Source organism: Myxocyprinus asiaticus, chromosome 9 (assembly GCF_019703515.2).
Source record: "Myxocyprinus asiaticus isolate MX2 ecotype Aquarium Trade chromosome 9, UBuf_Myxa_2, whole genome shotgun sequence".
NCBI lineage: Eukaryota > Metazoa > Chordata > Actinopteri > Cypriniformes > Catostomidae > Myxocyprinus > Myxocyprinus asiaticus.
This window is the reverse complement of record NC_059352.1, coordinates 43,055,474-43,078,764: the sequence shown is the minus strand read 5'-3', so window position 1 is coordinate 43,078,764 and position 23,291 is coordinate 43,055,474. Positions and strand designations below refer to the sequence as shown.

Below are 23,291 nucleotides of genomic sequence, written 5' to 3'. Positions count from 1 at the left end.
AGTATATTCATCACTAAGGTCTTTGAAGCATAAAAGCATGTTGAATTGCTCTAATCGAAAAAATAAATGCATTGTATTATCAGTGCTTGCATTTAAATGCATTGAATTTACAGTGCTTGCAATTTTTTTCTCCCCTTCTCTCCCCAATTTGGCCCAATTCCCAATGCGCTCTAGGGCCTCATGGTGGCAGTGACTCGCCTCAATCCGGGTGGCGGAGGACGAATCTCAGTTGCCTCCGTGTCTGAGACAGTCAATCCGTGCATCTTATCATGTGGCTTGTTGAGTGTGTTACCACGGAGACCTAGTGCGTGTGGAGACTTCACGCTGTTCTCTGTGTCATCCACGCACAACACACCACGCACCCCACTGAGAGCGAGAACCACATTATAGTGACCACGAGGAGGTTAACCCAACGTGACTATGTTGGTAATCGATGGAACTTACGACCACAATGCTTTTGGGAAATGCACCCCATTGAATAGTCTAGACATATGGCATGGTGTTTCTACAAGAAACATGTTGAATTCAGTGTTACTGTGTCAAAGTTCCACATCTTTAAGCTAGTTCTCTTCAAGTCAAGCTTAAGACTCACGCATGACTTGTTGGGCAAACAGAACAATATTTAGCATTTTATTTGATCGCCTCTCAATTTCTCCTGCTCATTCAATTATGGATTTCATCTCTTGAGCACAGCTGCGTGATACAGCGCAGAGGGAACATTACCTCCACCCAGAAGACATGCCCAAGATTTTGCAATGGTAAAGTAGACATCAGACGCAGTTTTTTTTTTGTTGCAACGCTATCAGTATGCTACACATAGATTTTTCAAGATAGAAACAATGATTATCGCTCACACATAATTGCAAATGTGAGAGCACTGCGCAATGAGCCTTGTTTTCCAAAAACATCATAAGCCAGGTAACGTGAATGTACGTTATGTGAAGCATAAGGGGCTCTCACGTAGCCTAAAGTTTTTTGTCTGGAAACTGAACAAATGCACGCAGAACAGGATATAAAATGATGGACATCATTATTGAACTTCTCATATACCTGTCTAAATATGAATAAATCATCTGGTAAGAGTTCAGTGTACTGTGTACTTGTAGCCTTACAGCCATTATGCAGCATGCAATTTGTTACTGCCTTGTAAAAGACTAGATGCGAGCCGATTTGAACCAGCCACTGGAGGAAGAAAGAAGAGGAGGAGGATGAAGAGAGAGAGAGAGAGAGAGAGAGAGAAGGAATCTCTCATTGCACACTCACTCTAATCTCCTCTGTTAACCATATTTTATTAAGGCATATTTAAGTATTAAACTGCGTGGTCACATTACTCACAATCTGTTTAATAATAATAATAGATGTTATTGATAATAATAACAACAATAGGCTAATAATAATAATGCACAATAGATATATAAGTGGATGAATAGATCAAATAAAATCAGAGAGAGCAGAAAAATGTAAATGGCTGGGTTTCCCGATAACGTTTCAACTTAAGCTTTTACGATCATCTAAACTAATGCCCTGGAGAGAAAGAATATGTGATCACAAATAACCCACTACACAGTGAAAAGGTCAGTGTCTAGTTATACTTGTTCAGATATATTAATCAATAATTTAAAGCACACAAAATTCCCTTATGCATTCTGACACCACATAATGAATTTTAAAACACTTCCCCTTATTCAGACGAACAAGACCCCACCATGGGGTCTGAAGGGAGAGGATGACTGTGTCGATGCCATCCCGTGGGAACTTGTTGTTCTTTTTCGACAGCATCCAAGCTCTCTCCCAGCCGCGGCACCCAAAAATTAGGACATATTTGCACTTGGAGTATAACCGCTTGGAGAAATAGCACCGCCACCTCTGAGGGTCCAGGCATAGACAAATTCAGCCAGCGCATTCAACCCCCTATCTAGTTATCTTCGTCGTTTCAAGTGACCAAAAACATCCCCACTTTTTGTGAGCGCTATACGGCTAAGTCAATCACACATCACAACTCTCCTCTTTTCAAATCCACACTCTCCTTTTATTCCTTTCCTGTCCACTCTTGCTTCCCAAATACAAATCGGATACAGGTGAGTTTAATCAAGTTCCCGGCCACAGAAGGGGGAGGGGATTGGAAAAACACTGCATACAGAATTACCTGAGCTACCTAGAACTCACAAGTAAAAAAAATGTCTAAGTATGATGAGAAATCCCCCAATTTCATTACAATATGTAGTTGAAATAAAAGTTGAGCAGCAGTGGATAATTATTCTGTTGCACGACATTGAGGAACTGATGATGACATGTATTGACCAATCAGTGGAAAGGTGTGTTTCATGCCCACTCACATGTGCAAATCAAATAATGAGCTATTTTCTACCCACGAATAATTTTGAAAAACAATCTATCAAAACGTACAAGGCTGTTCTCTATACCTGTAGCTTTGGTCTTCAGCAGTCAACACCCGATTGCATTGCACCACCTACTGGTGAGAACGAATAGCATCAGATGGAGATTGTGCATCGGTACTCTGCTGCTTTTTCTGCAGTTCCTGGATGTGGAAGATTGAATTCCCAACTGAATTTGAGGAAGCAAATTTTATTAAGCTAAATAAAATAGGCTGAATTTTACCTGTCGAAAAATCTAGATTATATTTTCAAATTAATTGAATAATGAAATTAGTTGTGAAATGATTCCAAATGAAATATTCAATGCTTAAAAATACAACTTTGTTAAAATTAAGCCTCCCAAAATGCAAGCACTGTAAATTCAACGCATTTAAATACAATGCATTTATTTTTTCGATTAGAGCAATTCAACATGCTTTTATGCTTCAAAGACTTTAGTCATGATTTTAGCTCCATATATATAGTTTTCTGTGGTGTCCTCTGTTGTATACTACATTTATTGTTGATCACATAGGTCATCAGGGTATCCTGTGTATGCTGATGCAAAATAAGCATAGTACGTTAGTATGCTTTTTTGAATATATCCACTTATTTTAAGATGGAATACTGTTTTACGTTGCTTGATTATGTAAATTAATATGCTATATTGCCACCTATTGTGCTGGACTAATGCTGTTTATAAAACTTTAGTAACAGTAGGGCACGGTATGGTACTCTTAGTTAGTGACAGTATTGTTTTTAAGCGAGTTTGAGTGTCACTTAAAACCCTGGACTAGTTTTAGATTGCCGTTATCTAAACTCCTTTAACGTATCCTTTGGAACTATGATTTAATGATGATTTCGCCGATATTTAATTTTGGAATAGATGTGTGTTTCAAAAACGATGGTACATCAGATCAGCTTAAAATGTCCTGTTAGATGTGTGGGTATCAGGTTATACAATGTGCCTGATACCCTTGGTGGCTTTTCAAGTGAACACTCAGGTTTCATCAGCACCAGCCAGGTGTGTGTTTCTCCCACACACAACACAGGTGCAGGTACACAAAAGCCAATGACCCGTTGTCATAGTGACCTGAATCTACAGGAGGGTTTCAGTTTCTCTCCCCTACTAAAAAGGCAGAGGACGACTCAGTGTTTGGGACCTCGTGAAATAGTCAGTCGCATCTTCTTGTGATAAAAAAATACTGAGGACTGAGGATTAGACTCAGAGACATGTAAGTCTGGTAGATGTAAGAGTTTTTTGATACAAAATATAGTAGTGTTAATTTCAAGCTCAGGCCATCATGAATTTCCATGTTGGTCCAGCTCAGTTTGATGCTGGGTTTCAACAGGGTATTTCAACAGTTGTAAAATTGTTGATAAAAAAAGAGATAGTTTGACACATTACACCAACTTCTTCTCTGTCTCTCAGCATGGCAGAGGCTGGTGTTCGTGTTCCTATGGAGCAGGTGAAGATGAGCGTGGTCTCCGATGAGCGAGTGGACTTCTTAAGAGAGCAGGCCTTCACTGTTCTCCGACTCAAAACAGACAAATGGAACCGTTTTATTGGATTGGAGGAGAATCAGAGAGTTTTGCTTGACTTCCTGGACCAGAGCTGGCGAGAGTATCTCATTTTGTTCATGGGTCCTGGAGGGACTCTGCATGCAGGAGATGAACAGGTGAGTATACACCAGCACAAACACATATGAAAAAATGACAGACTCTCTTGTTTTGTTCTATGTGTGGCAATGAGATGCCACATAGAGTTTTTCTGGAAGTTTCTCCCATGTTCTGTGCACTGATTGGCTTTTGGTATTCGAAATAAGTCATCACTTGTTTCGAGTGCTTTCGCTTCTGAAAGCACTACACCCGTCTTTTCCTCCCAAAAGAGCTCCTCCTCCTGGAGGACCAAGCTTCTGTGTGTTCTTAAGAAAAAGAAGGGTGTCATCTCCAAAACCACCTTCAGATCCCAGCTCTGGCTTGGAGAGATTTCTGCACAGCCCATGGACCATGCTCCTGTGCTCATCTCCCAGGTAACCAAGAAGTGAGGGTTAGATAATCTGAAAAAAGACAAAAGATTAGTCACCAATATATGTTGCATTTTGGATGCTGGTCCCCAGCAAGATCACATTAGTTGACCAATTTAGCTATTGATCAAAGCCATGTCAAGTAAAAAAAAAGTTTGATAGAAGTGAAAACATTTGGCATTATTGGCCCTGTGAGCAGGCAGGAAAAATAAGCCCTCATTTTAAAGAAATGTTTCACCAAACAGTTATCATACTCTCATCATTTACTCACCCTTATGTCATCTCAAACTCATATGACTTTCTTCCACGGAACACAAACAAAGACATTTTAATGGAGATGTGATGTATGTTTGTCGATACAATGCAAGTGAATGGTGACAAAAATTTTGAAGCTCCAAAAAGCACATCAAGGCAGCATAAAAGTAATCCATAAGACTCCAGTGGTTTAATCCATGTCTTCTGAAGCGATCCAATAGGTTTTGGGTGAGAACAGACCAAAATGTATTTCCTTTTTCACAACAGTCTTGACATCAGCAGTCTCCTTGGAGATCATGATTACACTTCCTAGCACCATCTAGTGCTCTGCGCATGTGTCAGGCACTATGAAGTGTAATCGATCTTGAAATCATGATTGTGCCTAGAGATTGCAATGGCAATGTATAGTGAAAAAGTAGTTACATTTTGGTCTGCTCTCACCCAAAATCGATTGAATCGCTTCAGAAGACATGGATTAAACCACTGGAGTCTTGTGGATTACTTTTATGCTGCCTTTATGTCCTTTTTTTGGGCTTTAAAATTTGGTCACCATTCACTTGTATTGTATGGACAAACAAACATCATATCTACAATAAAAAAATCTTTGTTTGTGTCCCATGGAAGAAAGAAAGTCATATGACATTGACACGACATAAGGGGGAGTAAATGATGAGAGAATTTTCATTTTTTGATGAACTATCCCTTTAAAACAGTATGTTTGTGTAGGCTTTTGTTTCGGTGCTTGGAAGTCCCCAGAATCAGTCTGCCTGGCCCCGGGTGGTCGGTCAGGATATTTGCAGGCACCTAGAGCATCTGTGCAGTCAAGCAGTCACACTGAGAGGGCGAGCTCAAGGACGAACGCTTCTGCCCCTGCCAATGTGTGTGGAAAGAAAAGACCAGGGCCAGCTGAGGTGTGAACTTGTGAATGTCAATCAACCATTTTTTGATCTATCTTTAAACAAGTTTGTGATATCATGTAACATTTCTGTGTGTGTATGTGTGTAGTTCGGATTCCTGCCTGATTGACAGGGTGTTATTATACTCCATTGAGACCATGGTGATTGAGTGGTGTCGACTGATGGGCTCTGTACTGCAGCGGGACTCTTCTAAGCAACTGCATGAGGGGGACCACCCAGGTCCCATGACGGAGCTCAGTTTCTGGGTTAAACAGAAGGAAAACTTATTAGGAATACAGAAACAGGTGGAAACAAAGTTCATTTCTCTCGGTGTGTGTTTTTATATACTGTATATTTTAAATGGCGAAAATGCTCATGCTTCTTTTTATTTTATTCTACAAGCTTTTTATGTAACTTCAATCACTTGTTGTACAAACTCTGCTCAGGTTTCAGCCTGAGATGTGCTGTATTTTTGTCTTAAATTAAGAAATTTAAGATTAAAGTTTTAAAATCTCCCATAGTCACTAATAAAATGTTCACCATTCAAAATCTAACTGACAGCAATGATGTCATTGTAACATTTGCATACTGAATTGTGATTGGGTTTTATTAGAAATGTGGGTTACATGTTTATTAATGGAGAGCGATCTGTAATTGGGGACTCTATCAGTCTCTCAATCTCCCTCCCTCTATTTAGATATGGGTTTACAACTTTACAAACTGTCATTTTACTAATACTTTTCTTTTTTTTTTTGCTGCTGCTGCTGCTGCTGCTGTGCAAGTCCTTTAGGAAATACCAATATAGTTCATTTTTTTTAATTTTCTGAAATGTATTTTACAACCCAGTTTTATGTTTATTTCATCCTTTAAATTAAATTTACATTTGAATTGACATATAATCCGGTTCTGATTTATGTGTGTAGCTGCAGAACCCAAAGGTTGGTCAGGTGCTGGAAATTCTGCAAAGGATCAACAGCAGTTACTATGCTTCTTTCTATGACATCATTCAAAAAGTCAACCATGGTAATAAGACAAACTGTGTGCATTTCTCCTCTTTTAACCTGATTTTTTAAAAATGTATATTCCTGTTTTTTATCTATCTGTACATGGGGAGCGGGGTAAAACTTTTGATAATTTATGTAATATATACATGTTTTTAACAATGTTATTTTAGAATATAAAATATAACAAATAATACCAAGCTATAATTATTAGTAGACAGGAACAGAAGAGAAACTTCTTGTTCAAGAACCTTTTCTGAGGTTGTACTAAATTATGACACATATCCCAATTCACCTGTAGTCCCAATGGTTGATGCATCCTGAGATGGTCTGAAATCATATACAGCGTTCTGATAGGCTACGTACACACAGCAAATACGTTTGACAGTTCACCTTTTAGTGCTTAATCCTGTTCTGTACACATACAGTTCGATAAAATACGGACAACCACATCCTACAACCGAATTAACTCCCGAAAAATACAGCCGCATTCTCAAAAATTCTATATAGTGTGTAAAGAACCGAACTGAACTACTCTTCAATGTTAATGGCATGATCAATGGCGCGTGTCCGTCTTCTCCTGGTGCAAATCAAACTCACAGGGTTATGTGCGTGTCTTCTCTCATTCATATTTTCCAGTCTGTCACTCCTCTGTATTTCTCTCATCAGCCCTGTGTCTCGGAATAACCGGAACATTACAGCAGAGACTATTTGATTACAGTCTAGCATGAGAGCGCGCGCTCTTTAACAGCAGCCGCTTAGACGCGCGTGAACAAAAGGCAACTAACTAAACATTGCCGGATGATAATACATACTATATGTGGTGCGCAATCTCTTTGTTAAAAAATAGCAAATACAAAACGGGTTAAGCTGGTGGCATTCATGTGTCTTGTTTACAGGCGCGAGACGCTGCACCGTTGCTATGGTTATCACTTTCCAATCATCGCAATTGCGGGAGTCAGTCCTGTGTTCCTTACACGTACATGGAATGAAAAAATAGGGGATTCACTTCCGCATTTAAATGCAGTTGTCACACCCGAAACTTTGTAGTGTGTATACGTGGCCATAGACGACACAATTCTTGCAAAGTGTTCCCAGATGACTAACGAGAACTCGTGAAATGCGCGTTCTGCGAGACAGCTCCAATAAACCTCTAAACACAGCGAATCCGACACGCACATGGCACATTTCCTACCCTGGTCCCAGTCCGTATAATACTTTATAAAGCTTAAGTTATCTAATCCAGTGCAGAGTGGTCTTCTCTTTTTTCTAGTCAATATTGTTGTTTTAATGGAATGGCAGACAGTACCACCTCTGTTTACACAGACTGCATCTCTGGAATACCTAATAAAAAGATCCCATATTTTTACACACATCCAAACTTATCCACATTTGTTTGCATTTTTAAACGACCTAATACATAACCGACTATTTTTACATGGGAATTTTGAAGTGTATTTTGTACCGTTAAAGGTGCAATATGTAATATATTTACTGTACTAAAGCATAATGTTATCATAATATGTTATCAGAGATTTAGGAAACATGCTAAGTTTTTTTTCTTCCCTTTTTCTCCCCAATTTGGAATGCCCAATTCCCAATGCGCTCTAAATCCTCGTGGTGGCGTAGTGACTCTTCTCAATCCGGGTGCCGGAGGACGAATCTCAGTTGCCTCCATGTCTGAGATGTCAATCCGCGCATTTTATCACATGGTTTGCTGAGCGTGTTACCGCGGAGACATAGCACATGTAGAGGCTTCATGCTATTCTCCACGGCAGCCACACACAACTCACCACCCGCCCCATCAAGAGCTAACCACATTATAGAGACCACGAGGAGGTTACCTCATGTGACTCTATGCTCCCTAGCAACCGGGCCAATTTAGTTGCTTAGGAGACCTGGCTGGAGTCACTCAGCACACCCTGGAGTTGAACTCATGACTCCAGGGGTGGTAGTCAGCATCTTTACTCACTGAGCAACCCAGGCCCCCCAGGAAACATGCTAAGTTGAAATACTGGCTTCTCCGAAAACAATGCTACAACCAGTATATTCTACTTTGAAATGTCCATTCCGGGCCGGAATTTCTGTTTGTGTTTTGGCCTGTGTGATCCCGCCCACTGCCCATTTCCCAATAGTATATTGACAACCCGGGTTGCCAGATTTGAAACAAGTTAGCGGGCAAACACAGCCATGGAAGCCATACATCTAGCTAACATTGACAGAGTTATAAAAAAATCCACATGAGATGGTTTATAATTTGCATACAATAAAAACATTGCAAACATATACATTAGCTGATCAACTTACCGTGTATGGCTCGTCGCTTGCCATTGTCAGTTTGCTTATTCCTGTTGCGTGTCCTCCACCTGGCAACCCGTGTGAGCTTCGAGTCTGGGGAGCAGGGGGCGGGGGAGACAACTATCTCCAATATTTTGAATTTGAACTACAGTACCCATTTTAAACTTTTGATGTCAGTGTTACATAAGGCGCGTGTCTGCATTTACAAGTGTTCCTTACAAAGTACACATGCACATTGAAAACCGTGCTAATCTGTCAGTCGGTACTTCAGTCAGACATGTATCGTAACATCGTTATCAACTTGGTATTGAACGAAGTACCGGTTCATTTGACATCCCTGTTTAGGGCTATTAGACATTATTCAGAGTAGCACCATTTCTTTTTGATGAAAGAGGCTGTGAGGGATATACTAACAAAAAACACCAGAAGAGATGTGAGTTAGGACCTTCATACAGTTTATACAGTGCATGCCATTGAAGAGACTCACAACCCCATTTTCATCACCATCAGTAATCAAATATGGTCTGAATCAAGTCTATTTTCTAATTTAAAAAGAAATAAATGGAAAGAACATTTTAAGATTATGTCTCGCAACTGCAAGGTTGTACGTTCGAATCCCACAAGGTTCAACTACTACTTGTTTATTTGCTTTTTTAGCAGTGATGGAGGCAGAGGACATAGACCTGTACTTGCGGACGTTGCGGCGGCCCATAGCTGCTTTCGAGGAGCGGAGTTTCACTGATCTGGAGCCTCTGATTCCTGCTCTGTTTCACACACTCGCTCTCATCTGGACACACTCCCACTTCTACTGCCACCCACCACGCATCGTCACACTGCTCACAGAGTTCTGCAACGTGCTCATCGAGAAGGTGTGAAGTAATACAAAAGTATGGGAAATACTCAGAGTTAAACAAATTAAAACTTATGTAAACTTATGTATTAGCTTCTTTCTTTGTCTACAGTAGATTACAGCTTTTACAGTACACTCTGGGCATTCTTTTGAACACATTTTTTTAGGTGCCACCTGAGATGTTTTTTAAACAGTATTAAAAATGTTCCGCTTGCAGGCTGAGCACTTCATTTTCCAACTCATACGTTAAAAAAAAAAAGGTTTGGAAAGAAATTCATACATAGCAACACACTATATATTTGTCTACAAAAATAATTAGATCAAAATGTTTCTACAATCATGAGAAATTCCGTCAAGTGTAGCCTATCCAAACTTTTGACTGTTAGCGTATACAGGTGCATCTCAATAAATTAGAATGTCGTGGAAAAGTTCATTTATTTCAGTAATTCAACTCAAATTGTGAAACTCGTGTATTAAATAAATTCAATGCACACAGACTGAAGTAGTTTAAGTCTTTGGTTCTTTTAATTGTGATGATTTTGGCTCACATTTAACAAAAACCCACCAATTCACTATCTCAGAAAATTAGAATATGGTGACATGCCAATCAGCTAATCAACTCAAAACACCTGCAAAGGTTTCCTGAGCCTTCAAAATGGTCTCTCAGTTTGTTCACTAGGCTACACAATCTGCTGATCCGACAGTTGTCCAGAAGACAATCATTGACACCCTTCACAAGGAGGGTAAGCCACAAACATTCATTGCCAAAGAAGCTGGCTGTTCACAGAGTGCTGGATCCAAGCATGTTAACAGAAAGTTGAGTGGAAGGGTAAAGTGTGGAAGAAAAAGATGCACACCAACCGAGAGAACCGCAGCCTTATGAGGATTGTCAAGCAAAATCGATTCAAGAATTTGGGTGAACTTCACAAGGAATGGACTGAGGCTGGGGTCAAGGCATCAAGAGCCACCACACACAGACGTGTCAAGGAATTTGGCTACAGTTGTCATATTCCTCTTGTTAAGCCACTCCTGAACCACAGACAACGTCAGAGGCGTCTTACCTGGGCTAAGGAGAAGAAGAACTGGACTGTTGCCTAGTGGTCCAAAGTCCTCTTTTCAGATGAGAGCAAGTTTTGTATTTCATTTGGAAACCAAGGTCCTAGAGTCTGGAGGAAGGGTGGAGAAGCTCATAACCCAAGTTGCTTGAAGTCCAGTGTTAAGTTTTCACAGTCTGTGATGATTTGGGGTGCAATGTCATCTGCTGGTGTTGGTCCATTGTGTTTTTTGAAAACCAAAGTCACTGCACCCGTTTACCAAGAAATTTTGGAGCACTTCATGCTTCCTTCTGCTGACCAGCTTTTTAAAAATGCTGATTTCATTTTCCAGCAGGATTTGGCACCTGCCCACACTGCCAAAAGCACCAAAAGTTGGTTAAATGACCATGGTGTTGGTGTGCTTGACTGGCCAGCAAACTCACCAGACCTGAACCCCATAGAGAATCTATGGGGTACTGTCAAGAGGAAAATGAGAAACAAGAGACCAAAAAATGCAGATGAGCTGAAGGCCACTGTCAAAGAAACCTGGGCTTCCATACCACCTCAGCAGTGCCACAAACTGATCACCTCCATGCCACGCCGAATTGAGGCAGTAATTAAAGCAAAAGGAGCCCCTACCAAGTATTGAGTACATATACAGTAAATGAACATACTTTCCAGAAGGCCAACAATTCACTAAAAATGTTTTTTTTTATTGGTCTTATGATGTATTCTAATTTTTTGAGATAGTGAATTGGTGGGTTTTTGTTAAATGTGAGCCAAAATCATCACAATTAAAAGAACCAAAGACATAAACTACTTCAGTCTGTGTGCACTGAATTTATTTAATACACGAGTTTCACAATTTGAGTTGAATTACTGAAATAAATGAACTTTTCCACGACATTCTAATTTATTGAGATGCACCTGTATATTCTGCATAATTAATTTATTAAATCATGGGCCATATTGTTGTTTTTAATTGGAGGAGGTTATAGGATGAATCTTCTATAATGTTTGTTATGTTGTGGTTCAGCAGGCATCTGTGTATTTGATTCCCGAGGAGCTCTTCAAAATGGAATTAGAGGAGGGAGTGGACCGGGTTCGGAAGGCGATCCAGGTATTTTGGGTGTTCAAGTACAGTTTCCAGCAGCACAGAGACAAGCTGACACCCACTGGACCCTATAGCCGCCCAGGACACTCGGTCAAACCCTGGGACTTCCCCTCTGAACTTGTGTTTCACCGCATTGACTGCATCATGGAGAGACTACGAATGATCGAGGTTGGTGTTGGGGGATGGCTCATTAACATCCCAAGTAAAAATGGAAAATCTGGACTAAAGTGGCCTATTCACAAATCAAAATGTTCAGCACAAAATCATGTCCAACAACATTGTAAAATGAATATGTATTCATTCACACAGAGACTGAAATATTATACTGTGATGATCTGTTGTTTTTATATTTGGAGGTTAGGTTGCTCAGATGCTAAACAATTCAGGTGTCTGAAAGTTTTTCATAGAATGACAAACATTTTGACATTAAAATTTTGACATAATCTCTGTAGTGCAAAATCAGTGATCGATATTTTCAGTCTGTTTTCTAAAAACTAAAATTGAAATGTGTATATCTGCTAGAAGTTAATTTAGTCAATTTGAAGGAGCACACTAGCATATAGATTGCTTCAAAGCTAACATAAAAAAAAAAAAACTACAATTTTGATTTCTTCAGGCCTTTAAAATGTTAACTGATGTTTTATGCATTTTGCATTAATCAGCTCCATCCGTGTGTGTGTGTATTTGTGTGTATATTAGGAGATGTTTGCCTCAGCTTTGGACTTTCTAAAGCTGGAACGGGTGGAGCTGGGCGGCACTAGAGGAAAGATTCTCAGTGAGATGGTTTACAGCATGAATGATGAGTTCCTGGACAGCTGGAGAACTCTGAGAGAGAGCAAATATGACCCACTCGACTACAACAACAAAGTATTACCAAACATACACAAATACATGGGTAGTTGAGGCATAACAAGTCCATGGACTTCTTTTTTATCAATGTCAAGATTTTAGGTTAAAATTTGTATGAATGTACAAGGAAATGTATATATTTTAGGTTCTGTAACTTGTCACCAGTGTGTGAAAAATGTTTTTATTTATTTATTTTTTTTTAAAGAACAAATATTCCATGTAGTCTTTTAATTTATAGGAGGTTATGAAAAAGGCATACGTAAATATAGCTGCAAGCAGCAATTACGTGGCCAAGCACACCAATGGCAAACATTAAGACTGAAAATAGAATTCCAGTGATGATTTTAAAGAGTGGTGAAAAAAGACATTTGTTTTATTTTTTATGTGTTATACAAATGCTTATGATTTTTAAACCAATAGGTGGCTCTGTAACCAAACATTTTGAGTACCTTCAGGGCTTGGCCCCAGTGATACATGCCAAATTTCGTAATGATACGCCAATGCATTTGTAATATACAGCCATTTAAGACAAAATTCAAAATGTCCGACACCCAATATGGTCGACATATCAAAATTGGGTATCATTCGTCTTGGTATGCCCCAGAAATCTAAAGAGACTAGTCTCATGATTTTAGGCCAAATTATCAAAAGGTTATTTAAGCAAAAAATATTATACATTTTTCTTGAGTACTAGGTGGTGCTGTGCTGAAACTGTGCAGGTAGCCAACAGCTCATGCTTGTGATGACATATACCAAGTTTCGTGTCAATATGCTAAAGTGTTGCGAAGATAGAGCTTCACGTCCATTTTGGCGTGCTCACCGTCGAATTCATTGATGCGGTATACAAAATGGTTTGGTCTATCATCATTAATTCCATTACTTTTTGTCATGAGTGTCTCCAGATTATACGTGCCAAATTTTGTGCATGGAGGAGTTAGAAAAGTATTTTTTTCAGAAAATTCGAAATGCCAGAAAATCGAGTTGGTGGGGTTGAAAAACAATGCAATATTTCCATGTGGGGCATGACCCAAGGAATCAGATGAAAAAAATATTTTGGTTTCTAGGACTTCTAGGACCGAAACTTAATTGAAATTTTAAACTGTTGGTGGCGCACGGTTTGATTGAGAGACCCCAAATATGAGTCAGTTACATTTGAGAGTGTCCTCTATCAGTGTGCCAAATTTGATAACTTTCCTTTGTATGGTTCTATTGGCTGCCACAAACTTTCTGCAGAAGAAGAATAGTAATAAGAACACTACAATAGGGGCTTCACACCTTCGGTGCTTGGCCCCTACTTATAAAATAATTATCAAATTGCTAGTTACAATTGTTTTAGATGGAGTATAGTATGTCATCTACCCATACATTCATAAACACACACATTCATATTGGTACACACTACACAAACTCTCTCTCCCTTGTGTTTTCTAGGAGTTTGAGTCTGACTACAATCGATTCATAGAACAGATCAGAGATTTTGACCAGAGACTGGGAACAGTAATAAACTTAGCCTTCCAACATTCCCCAGGCTTAGAGTCTGCTTTTAAGGTAACACACACAAACACACTCATGGCAAACAAACAGAAATGCAATCTAAATACAAATACGAAAATCTCTATTCTTCAACTCAAGACTTATAGTCTATGTTTACTGCAGTATGTTTTGGGCATGAGCGTTTGTAATGTTCCATTTATAGGCGTGTGTCTATAAAAATCATCTCAAGTCTCTCCAATATTGAAAACCTGTACTTGTGTGTGTGTGTGTGCAGCTCCTGCAGATCTTCGGTACTCTTCTGGAGAGGCCAAGGGTTCACCAGCTTTTCTCTCCGAACTACAATCAGCTGCTGGCCATGTTCCAGGAGGAGGTCAAGCTCTGCCAACGCATAATGGAAACCCAGAGAGAAAAGGTCTGTGTGGAACCATAAAGGGTCTAGACTCACTTTTGTCAGATGGATACAGAGATTGAGTCTTTGAGTTTGTAGTCTTGTTGAGTAGTGGTCATGTTTACTGAGTCTCCAGCCATATTGTGAACTTGTTGACTTATAGACTTATCACTTTTTGGGTGGTGTGGCATAGTGTTTAAGGATCTTGGCTGGTAACCAAAAGGTTGTAGGTTCAAACCCTGCAAGGTTATCCATGAACTGTCACCAGTGCACCCTAGGGCAAAAATTCAGGTTGCTCTAGTGGGACTGTCTTTGTAATGAGTATACTGTAAATTGCTTTGAATAAAAGTATTGACTATTTATACACTTTCAGTGCAATTGTTTGTCTGTGATCTGGTGCAGTTGAAAAATGGCTGCCCCATCCTTGGTAAAAACATGCCAACCGTTGCCGGGAACTTGAAATGGTCTCAAGAACTCAGAGAACGAATCCTGTCCAACCGCAGTCACTTAAGCCAACTTACACATATGTAAACAATCTCACACTACACAAATACACACACTCACACATACTTTTGCTTCTGATGCCATATTTAACAGTGTAATATATGTCATTCTATGTGTATGTTAGGCCATTAGACAGTCCTGAGGCAAAGCAGGTGCTGCAGGAGTGTGAGTGTGTGTTGGCAATTCTGGATCAGCTTGATGAGGAAGTCTACAGTAATTGGAGTTCTGGACTGGACGAGCTGTGCCACACCTATCTGAATGAACCACTGCTGTTATTGGATGAACAGACCAGCCTGTACAGCATGAACTTTAACCCTGCTGTAAGACACACACACTCAAACACACAAACACTTTGTTTTTATCATGTTTGTCATGTTTTCTGGATAACACTTATGTGTTTGTGGGCGTTTTAGTTGACGTCAGTTTTGAGGGAAGTTAAGTATCTTCGAATTCTGAAGAACCACAACATTCCCAAGGCTGCTGTGAGTCTGTACTCTAAATGGGAAACACTCCACATGGTGAGGCTGTGTGGGCGTCTGAGTTTTTATGGTTGGGTAATATGTTGTGCCATGCCAAGAAATGTCCTCTCTGTTTATTCCCTCCATCCTTCTTTTGTCCAACTGTGTGTGTGTGTGTGTTTAGTACACCAGCACACTTTCCCAGATCACTCAGTGGTATAATAAACTATACAGCACAATTCTGGCTGTTGAGCTGCATTTGGTGGAGTCTGAGCTGGAGGAAGTGAGGTCTTCATTAAGACCAGCATTAAAGGAACTACGGTGGAGTGACGAGGACCTTGCAGACTACATTAAGAGGTGATTCCTCTTCTCATTCTAATCAGTTAGTCTGCTAAAAATACAAAAAAAATGTCTAGTGCAGCTGAAAATAACATCTTAACTTCCTGAGACCGAGTGTGAATGCTGTGTGCATTTTCCATTCCCCATTTCGATTTGTAACTAGTAGCACCTAAGAAACATGCTAAAAAAATGTCCTAAAAATTAAGGGACTAAGTTGTGAAATTTGAAATAAAACCAGCTATAGAAAGTCATTTTTTTTAATCAAATTGTTTATTATGTTTTCAGAAGTGTAGGTTATTTACGTTTTTGAGACGTTACAAACATTACATCAGAAATTTGCATAACTGATTCTGATTCAAAGTAATGGCCATCATCATCCAATCACTGCCAACCATGTTAAAATAAAATTTAGCAAGAAAAATTCTGAATCTATGTACTGATTACCATTGTCCTATGTCTGTCAAACATGTTGAGTGGTCCAGAAATCATCTGCAGCCTGAACTGAACTTGACTGGATGTTAGGAGTGAATGCACTTCATAGGATAGCTATAGGATGCTCCCTTGCTCCCTTTCTCCCTAATTAGGGAATTACTTAACCTCCATTGTGCTGTCTGTCACCAGTTTGAAATGCACCTTATTTTCCTCCTAACTCCGTATACAGCCTCTGAAAGCAACATTTTTCCAGCTTTTGGATACATTCATTGATTCTCAATATGATAATGCATAGTGAATATAGGATATTTTAAGGAAAATGTGCCTATAGTACACGGACACATATTCCACGTACACGGTCATTGTGTTTAATTGCGTGGCGTTTCGTGATTAATCGATGACATTTTTAAAATGGCATATCAGATGAAACTGAGACCAGCTGGCTGACCAGCTAAACCACCTGAGCACTAGGCTGGAAGACCAGCTTAAAGCAGCTAAGACCAGCTTGACCAGCAAGACATAGACAAGCTTAGGCTGGCCTCCCAGCCTGACCACGTGGGAAGTGCCCATAACTCTGCTAAAACCAGGAAATAGACCAGCTTGACCAGGCTGGGAGAACAGTTATGACCATCTTAGGCTGGTTTAAGATTTGTTGAATCAGCAAAGTTGCTCATATTTACATTTTCTGTGTTCTTGTAGCACATGTGATCTGGTGCGTGGTGTCTCTGAACGTGTACACAAGAGCAAGGCTAACCTGGACAAACTACAGGGGCTGATGGGAGTTTTTAGTCACTCTGCCTTCATTACACGCAAGACTAGTCACCGTGGCAACCTTCTCAATCTCACTGATGAGGAGAACTTCAAACGGCAGTACGCTCTCATTGCACGGACAGGAGAGAAGATACATGAGCTTGTGCAGGTGAAAAAGGGACAAAATTAAACATACTGAGGCAGCAGATGTTTAAGATGAAGTGTGTAAATTTTGCTTCACCAAACAAAATTGCAAAAATTATATTTTTAAACAGATTTCCCGAACACCTGCCTTGTGTGCCATAGATAGTCCCAACCCAAACTCATGCCATTGGTTAAACTAATATTAGTATGTTGGGCTGGTCAGGATGCTCAAACAAGCCAAGCAATACGAATGTCTTACTTATAGTTGTCTTTGCTAAACTGGGATACAATAGAGTATTTAAAAAAAATAAAATAAATCATATTTCACCTTTAAATTTCTCTCTCTCTCTCTCTCTTTCTTTTTCAGGAGAATGCTGTGCTGCTTGGTGCTGATTTGGACTCAGAGGCTTGGCAGTCCTATACAAAATTTGTGGACAGAACCGTTCTTGCCGGGTTCTGCAGTGCCGTTCGATGCTCTTTGCAGTACTTAATCGAGAATACGGACCCAGCACTCCACATCACTCCCCTCTTCGAAGTTCAGTTGACGCTGACCTCTGACATGACATTTCACCCTTCACTCGACCTATCCAAAAAGGACAACTTTTATGACATCATTGAGCAGATGGTGGCAGATATTTTTAAAATGGCTTCTTTCATGAAAAGAGTGGCCAAGAGCAAACAATCTGAAACGTATCAGGTGTGATATTTGTGTGTATCTGTATGTCCCATTCATACTTTCATGTTCATTGTGAATGAACTATAGATCAGTGGTTCTCAACCTTTTTGACTCCAAGGCCCCCCACTGTCCAAGACAATATTTGAAGGCCCCCTCGCCTGAAACTAGACGTGTCTGATTAATCATGGCTAATTATTGAATCTAGAAGTTTCAGAAAGAGTCTGTTTATAATTTGTAGGCATACATCTTAAAGTATTTTTTTAGCATTTTAATTAAGTTGAATTATTTTAATTATTTTAATATTTCTTATTTTAGGGGCCTGGGTAGCTCAGCAAGTAAAGACACTGACTACCTGACACTGAAGTGTGCTGTGGCCCCCTAGTGGGTCCCGGCCCCCTAGTTGAGAATCACTGCTATAGATGACTTTAGGTTTTCATTTATTTGATAAAAAAATATGATCGTCCTTGTGTATTTTTGAAGTGAAATGTCTAATTGTGGAGGTAATGTCTGGATTGCTGCCATCAAGTCCTACTTAGAAGTTCCTTCTTGCGTGTTTGGAAGTCGTAATTTTTATGTGATGAGTAAATTTGTAGTTCATTCTGGCAGGTTTTATAACTATTTTTTATCAAGCGTACATAAAATGCATACAAACTGATTGTACAGTCAACATTGACAATGAAAACTTCATTATGACCAATGCCAATTAGCTTTCACCATGATTCTTTAATTGACACACCTCCAATTTAGAAGTTGGTGCTCAAAGAGTTTCCCACTGGTAACTCCGACATTGGGGTGGCATTTATGTGTGCTCGTCTCATAAGTACGATTTATCTGACATTACTTACTGCATATGTCTGACTAGGTCTGTTGTTTTGTAGGCAGATGTAGATCAGATATCAGAGCTGGCAGAGTTGGCTCAGCTGGTGCGTTTCCGTGCACGTGAGGCCATCGCTAAGGTAAAAGAATTCCAAAATTCCTTTGATTCCTATCGCTACCTCTGGACTGGAGACAGGGCGGAGTTTATGAGGCAGTTTCTGCTCTATGGACACGCGCTCTCTGCAGAGGAGGCGGAGCTTTATGCAGATTATGAGCTGCCCAAGAACCCGCCCAAACTGCAGAACTTCAGAGAGCAGGTAGGTCAAGAGAGTGAGAATTATTTAAAACAATATATTGTGTCATTTAAAAGAATATTTTTCTTAATTTACATACCCTAATATTGTTCCAATGTTTTTTTAAATATTTTTTTCCATGAAACACAAAAGAATAAGTTCATTAGAATGTCCTGGCTGTCCTTGGCAGCAAGATTTTCAGTGATTAACATTTTAAATTTTGGTCAGAATATTTTTAACGGGTTTTATGAGGCTTTTTGGCCTTTTTGTAACCTGACGGCCCCTGTCCCCAATTCACTAACAGTTGTGCTCAAAAGTTTGCATACCCTTGGAGAAATGGTAATATATGTACCATTTTTAAAGAAAACATGAATGAGCAGGCAAAACACATTTCTTTTATTTCATATTCAACTGTAGGTTATAATAGAATTGCACAATCATAAAACAAAACATGGAAACAAAGAAAAAAAATGAAATGACCCCTGTTCAAAAGTTTGCATACCCTTAGTTCTTAATACTGTGTATTGCCCCCTTTAGCATCAATGACAGAGTGCAGTCTTTTGTAATAGTTGTCCATGAGGCCCCAAATTCTTGCATGTGGTATAGCTACCCATTCGTCTTGGCAAAATGCCTACAGGTCAATCAAAGTCTTTGGTCGATTTGCATGAACCGCATGTTTGAGATCTCCCCAGAGTGGCTCGATGATATTAAGGTCAGGAGACTGTGATGGCCACTCCAGAACCTTCACCTTTTTCTGCTGTAACCACTGGAGGGTCAACTTGGCCTTGTGCTTAGGGTCATTGTCGTGCTGGAAAGTCCAAGAGCGTCCCATGCTTAGATTTCGTGCAGAAGAATGCAAATTGTCTGCCATTATTTTCTGATAACATGCTGCATTCATCTGGCCATCAATTCTCACAAGATTCCCCATGCCTTTAGAGCTCACACACCCCCAAAACATCAGTGAGCCACCACCATGCTTCACAGTGGGGATGGTATTCTTTTCACTATAGGCATAGCGCTTATGGTTGTAACCATAAAGATCTATTTTGGTCTCGTCACTCCAAATTACAGTGTGCCAAAAGCTGTGAGGCATGTCAAGGTGTTGTCGCGCATATTGTAACCGGGCTTCATTCTGGCAACTCGACCATGCAGCTCATTTTTGTTCAAGTATCGTCGTATTGTGCTCCTTGAAACAACCACACTGTCTTTTTCCAGAGCAGCCTGTATTTCTCCTGAGGTTACCTGTGGGTTTTTCTTTGTATCCCGAACAATTCTTCTGGTAGTTTTCTGGCTGAAATCTTTCTTAGTCTACCTGAACTTGGCTTGGTATCAAGAGATCCCCGAATTTTCCAATTCTTAATAAGTGATTGAACAGTACTGACTGGCATTTTCAAGGCTTTGGATATCTTTTTATATCCTTTCCCATCTTTATAAAGTTCCATTACCTTGTTACGCAGGTCTTTTGACAGTTCTTTTCTGCTCCCCGTGGCTCAGTCTCTAGCCTGCTCAGTGCATCCACGTGAGAGCTAACAAACTCATTGACTATTTATACACAGACACTAATTGCAATTTAAAAGGCCACAGGTGTGGGAAATTAACCTTTAATTGCCATTTAAACCTGTGTGTGTCACCTTGTGTGTCTGTAACAAGGCCAAACATTCAAGGGGATGTAAACTTTTGATCAGGGCCATTTGGGTGATTTCTGTTATCATTATGATTTAAAAAGGAGCCAAACAACTATGTGATGATAAATGGCTTCATATGATCACTATCCTTAAATAAAAGACATTTTTGTTGCATGATCAGTCATATTTTTTTAAATCAATGCCACAATTTCTGCCAGGATATGCAAACTTTTGAGCACAACTGTATATTACAGTATATGAAAAAAAAAAGTCTCCTTTTGTGATCCATGGATGAAGGGTGAGTAAATGATGACTGACTGGTTTATTTTTGGACAAACTTATTCATTTATGAAAGAACTATTCCTTTAAACATATTGAAATATTACCTACCGTTTTGGTAAAATTATAAATTAGACACGTTTGCAAACATTACTAAAGGGGCTACAATAATTTTTCCTTTCTTTTTCTCTCTATCTGTTTGGTTTCTCATTAGATCAGTGAGTTTGAGGATCTTTATGAGAAAGTGCGTGTGTTAGAGGAGAAGAGAGTTTTCAGTGGCTGGTGTCAGGTGGACATCAAACCTTTTAAGATATCTCTCATGAACACCATCAAGAAATGGAGCTGGATGTTCAAGGAGCACCTGCTCAACCATGTCAATGCCAGGTAACTCAATTTATTCAGAAATTGTCCTGTAGGATGAATCTCATATAACCTGTCAAAAACGTGTCTTGGTCTTATTTCACCCCAAAATAAATTACATGATATTTTTAATAATTGTAATAAGAAATTATTTTAAAACAATTTAAATAATTACATTTTAACATTTTGTATTAAACAACTTCACAATGTTTTTTGGACCATCAAGATTGTTTTTTGAAGAAATCATATTAGTGCAAAGGATTGTGGAAATCATGCAGAATTCAAACATAACAAATAACACGCAGAGCGACCAAACACATCACTTTCTGTCTTAGTGTGCAGGAGTTGGCATCATTTATTGAGAATACAGAGTCTGGCTTGGCAAAGACTGTAACTGATGGGGATTACAGCAAACTGGTGGACATCATGGGTCATCTGATGGCCATCAGAGACCGGCAGCTGACCACAGAGCAGCATTTCATACCCCTAAAAGCCACAGCAGACCTGCTCAAAACATACAACCAACAGCTACCAGAGCATGTTTACATACAGCTGGAGGTAATATCTCACCCCCTTGAATTCACTTATTTTCTTATCAACACTAACACATAACATGCACACATTGTTTTATAGTCACTGCCAGAGAAATGGAAAAATCTTAAGAAGGTGGCATTCACAGTAAAACATGAGGTTGCTCCTTTCCAGTCCAATGAAGTCGCAGTCATCCGCAGGAAATGTGTTCGATTTGAGGTGATGAGTTGAAATCAGTTAAACTTTTAATAGAAAATAGCTCATCAGCATCATAAGCATAATTAACTTTCAAGGGGTGACAGTGATTTAGCTAATTTTGAAGCAGATTTGAGAGTTGAAAACGCAGGGGATGTTGCTAAGCTACTGTGGACTGTTTTTTAGATTAAGCAGCATGACTTTCGGGAACAATTCCGCACCGAGTCCATCTTCTATATCAGACTGGAGGAGCCATACAAACTCATAGACAAGGTGCTCTCACAAAACACTTTTCTATGTCTATGTGTGTTTATAAATGTTTAAAATACCGTACGTGTCATTTTTTTTTTTTTTTTTTAGTTTTCTATTTGTTAGGAATAGTGCATCCAAAAATGAAATTTCTGCCATAATTTACTCCAAACCATATGAATGTCTGTCTTCTGTGGAAAAGATGTTTTGCAGAAAGTTCATGCTGCTGTTTTACATACAACGAAAACATCCAGTTATCAGAGAGTTCCAAAAAAACACCATATCATTTTAAAAGCCATACAATAGTTTGCCCTGAATATCACATGGTTTCAGAAAATTACAGTATGTAAATATGGCACACAAGTCATATTGCCTGTTTTACAGGTACATTTATGGTGCTGTTTTGTCCTTTTGGAGCTTGACAAGCTGTATGCTTTCACTGAATGAAAAACAGTGGCTCTGACATTCTTCATAACAACTCGTTTTGTGTTCCACGAAAGAAAGAAAGTTATACAGGTTTGGAATGACACGAGGATGAGTAAATGATGACAGAATTTCACATTTTGGGTGTTCTAGTCCATTTCTCAAATAATGTGGATAATGTAAAGCCATACGTTTATATGAAAGTATTTGTATACTATAAACTGTTTATATATTTGAATATTTGTGGCTTTTTTATGTGTTTGTGTGTAGAGTAATCGTGTGGTGGCTCATTTAGAAAGTGAGATGTCTAAGCTGCAGCAAACAGCCAATCTTTTCGAGGTCAGTTTCCCAGACTACAAACAACTGCGACAGTGTCGGTCAGACATCATCCTGGTAAAAGCAGTATGGGATATGGTTATGTTTGTCAAGGTAATTTCAGATCATAGATTTTTTTTATTGCATCTGCACACAAGGTCGGGTCCATCTTTAAAAGATGCACTCAGTAATGTTTTGTTTATGTTGTGCTGCCAGTCGTCTGTGACTTACACTGACACCTTATGGAGTGGATGCAGCATCAGATAAAAGCAGTAGTTTTTGGTTAGTGATACCATTGAAGAAATGTGCTATTCGCAGTTA

The 23,291-nt window shown here is 39.3% G+C and overlaps 1 protein-coding gene across 1 annotated transcript in view; it reads left to right on the top strand.

The window, feature by feature from the left end:
* Positions 1–3,850: 3,850 nt before the first annotated feature.
* dnah9l (dynein, axonemal, heavy polypeptide 9 like) overlaps positions 3,851–23,291 on the top strand; it is a 78,970-nt gene continuing 59,529 nt past the window's right edge. The window contains exons 1-22 of the mRNA XM_051705910.1: positions 3,851–4,054; positions 4,265–4,408; positions 5,384–5,568; positions 5,663–5,858; positions 6,477–6,576; positions 9,510–9,721; positions 11,776–12,018; positions 12,550–12,717; positions 14,131–14,247; positions 14,468–14,605; positions 14,984–15,108; positions 15,210–15,405; positions 15,499–15,603; positions 15,728–15,900; positions 17,014–17,233; positions 17,576–17,905; positions 18,763–19,017; positions 21,112–21,281; positions 21,593–21,815; positions 21,891–22,007; positions 22,170–22,256; positions 22,926–23,084. Coding sequence (XP_051561870.1) covers positions 3,851–4,054; positions 4,265–4,408; positions 5,384–5,568; positions 5,663–5,858; positions 6,477–6,576; positions 9,510–9,721; positions 11,776–12,018; positions 12,550–12,717; positions 14,131–14,247; positions 14,468–14,605; positions 14,984–15,108; positions 15,210–15,405; positions 15,499–15,603; positions 15,728–15,900; positions 17,014–17,233; positions 17,576–17,905; positions 18,763–19,017; positions 21,112–21,281; positions 21,593–21,815; positions 21,891–22,007; positions 22,170–22,256; positions 22,926–23,084 — 3,867 coding nt within the window. The remainder of the gene's footprint in view (positions 4,055–4,264; positions 4,409–5,383; positions 5,569–5,662; positions 5,859–6,476; positions 6,577–9,509; positions 9,722–11,775; positions 12,019–12,549; positions 12,718–14,130; positions 14,248–14,467; positions 14,606–14,983; positions 15,109–15,209; positions 15,406–15,498; positions 15,604–15,727; positions 15,901–17,013; positions 17,234–17,575; positions 17,906–18,762; positions 19,018–21,111; positions 21,282–21,592; positions 21,816–21,890; positions 22,008–22,169; positions 22,257–22,925; positions 23,085–23,291) is intronic.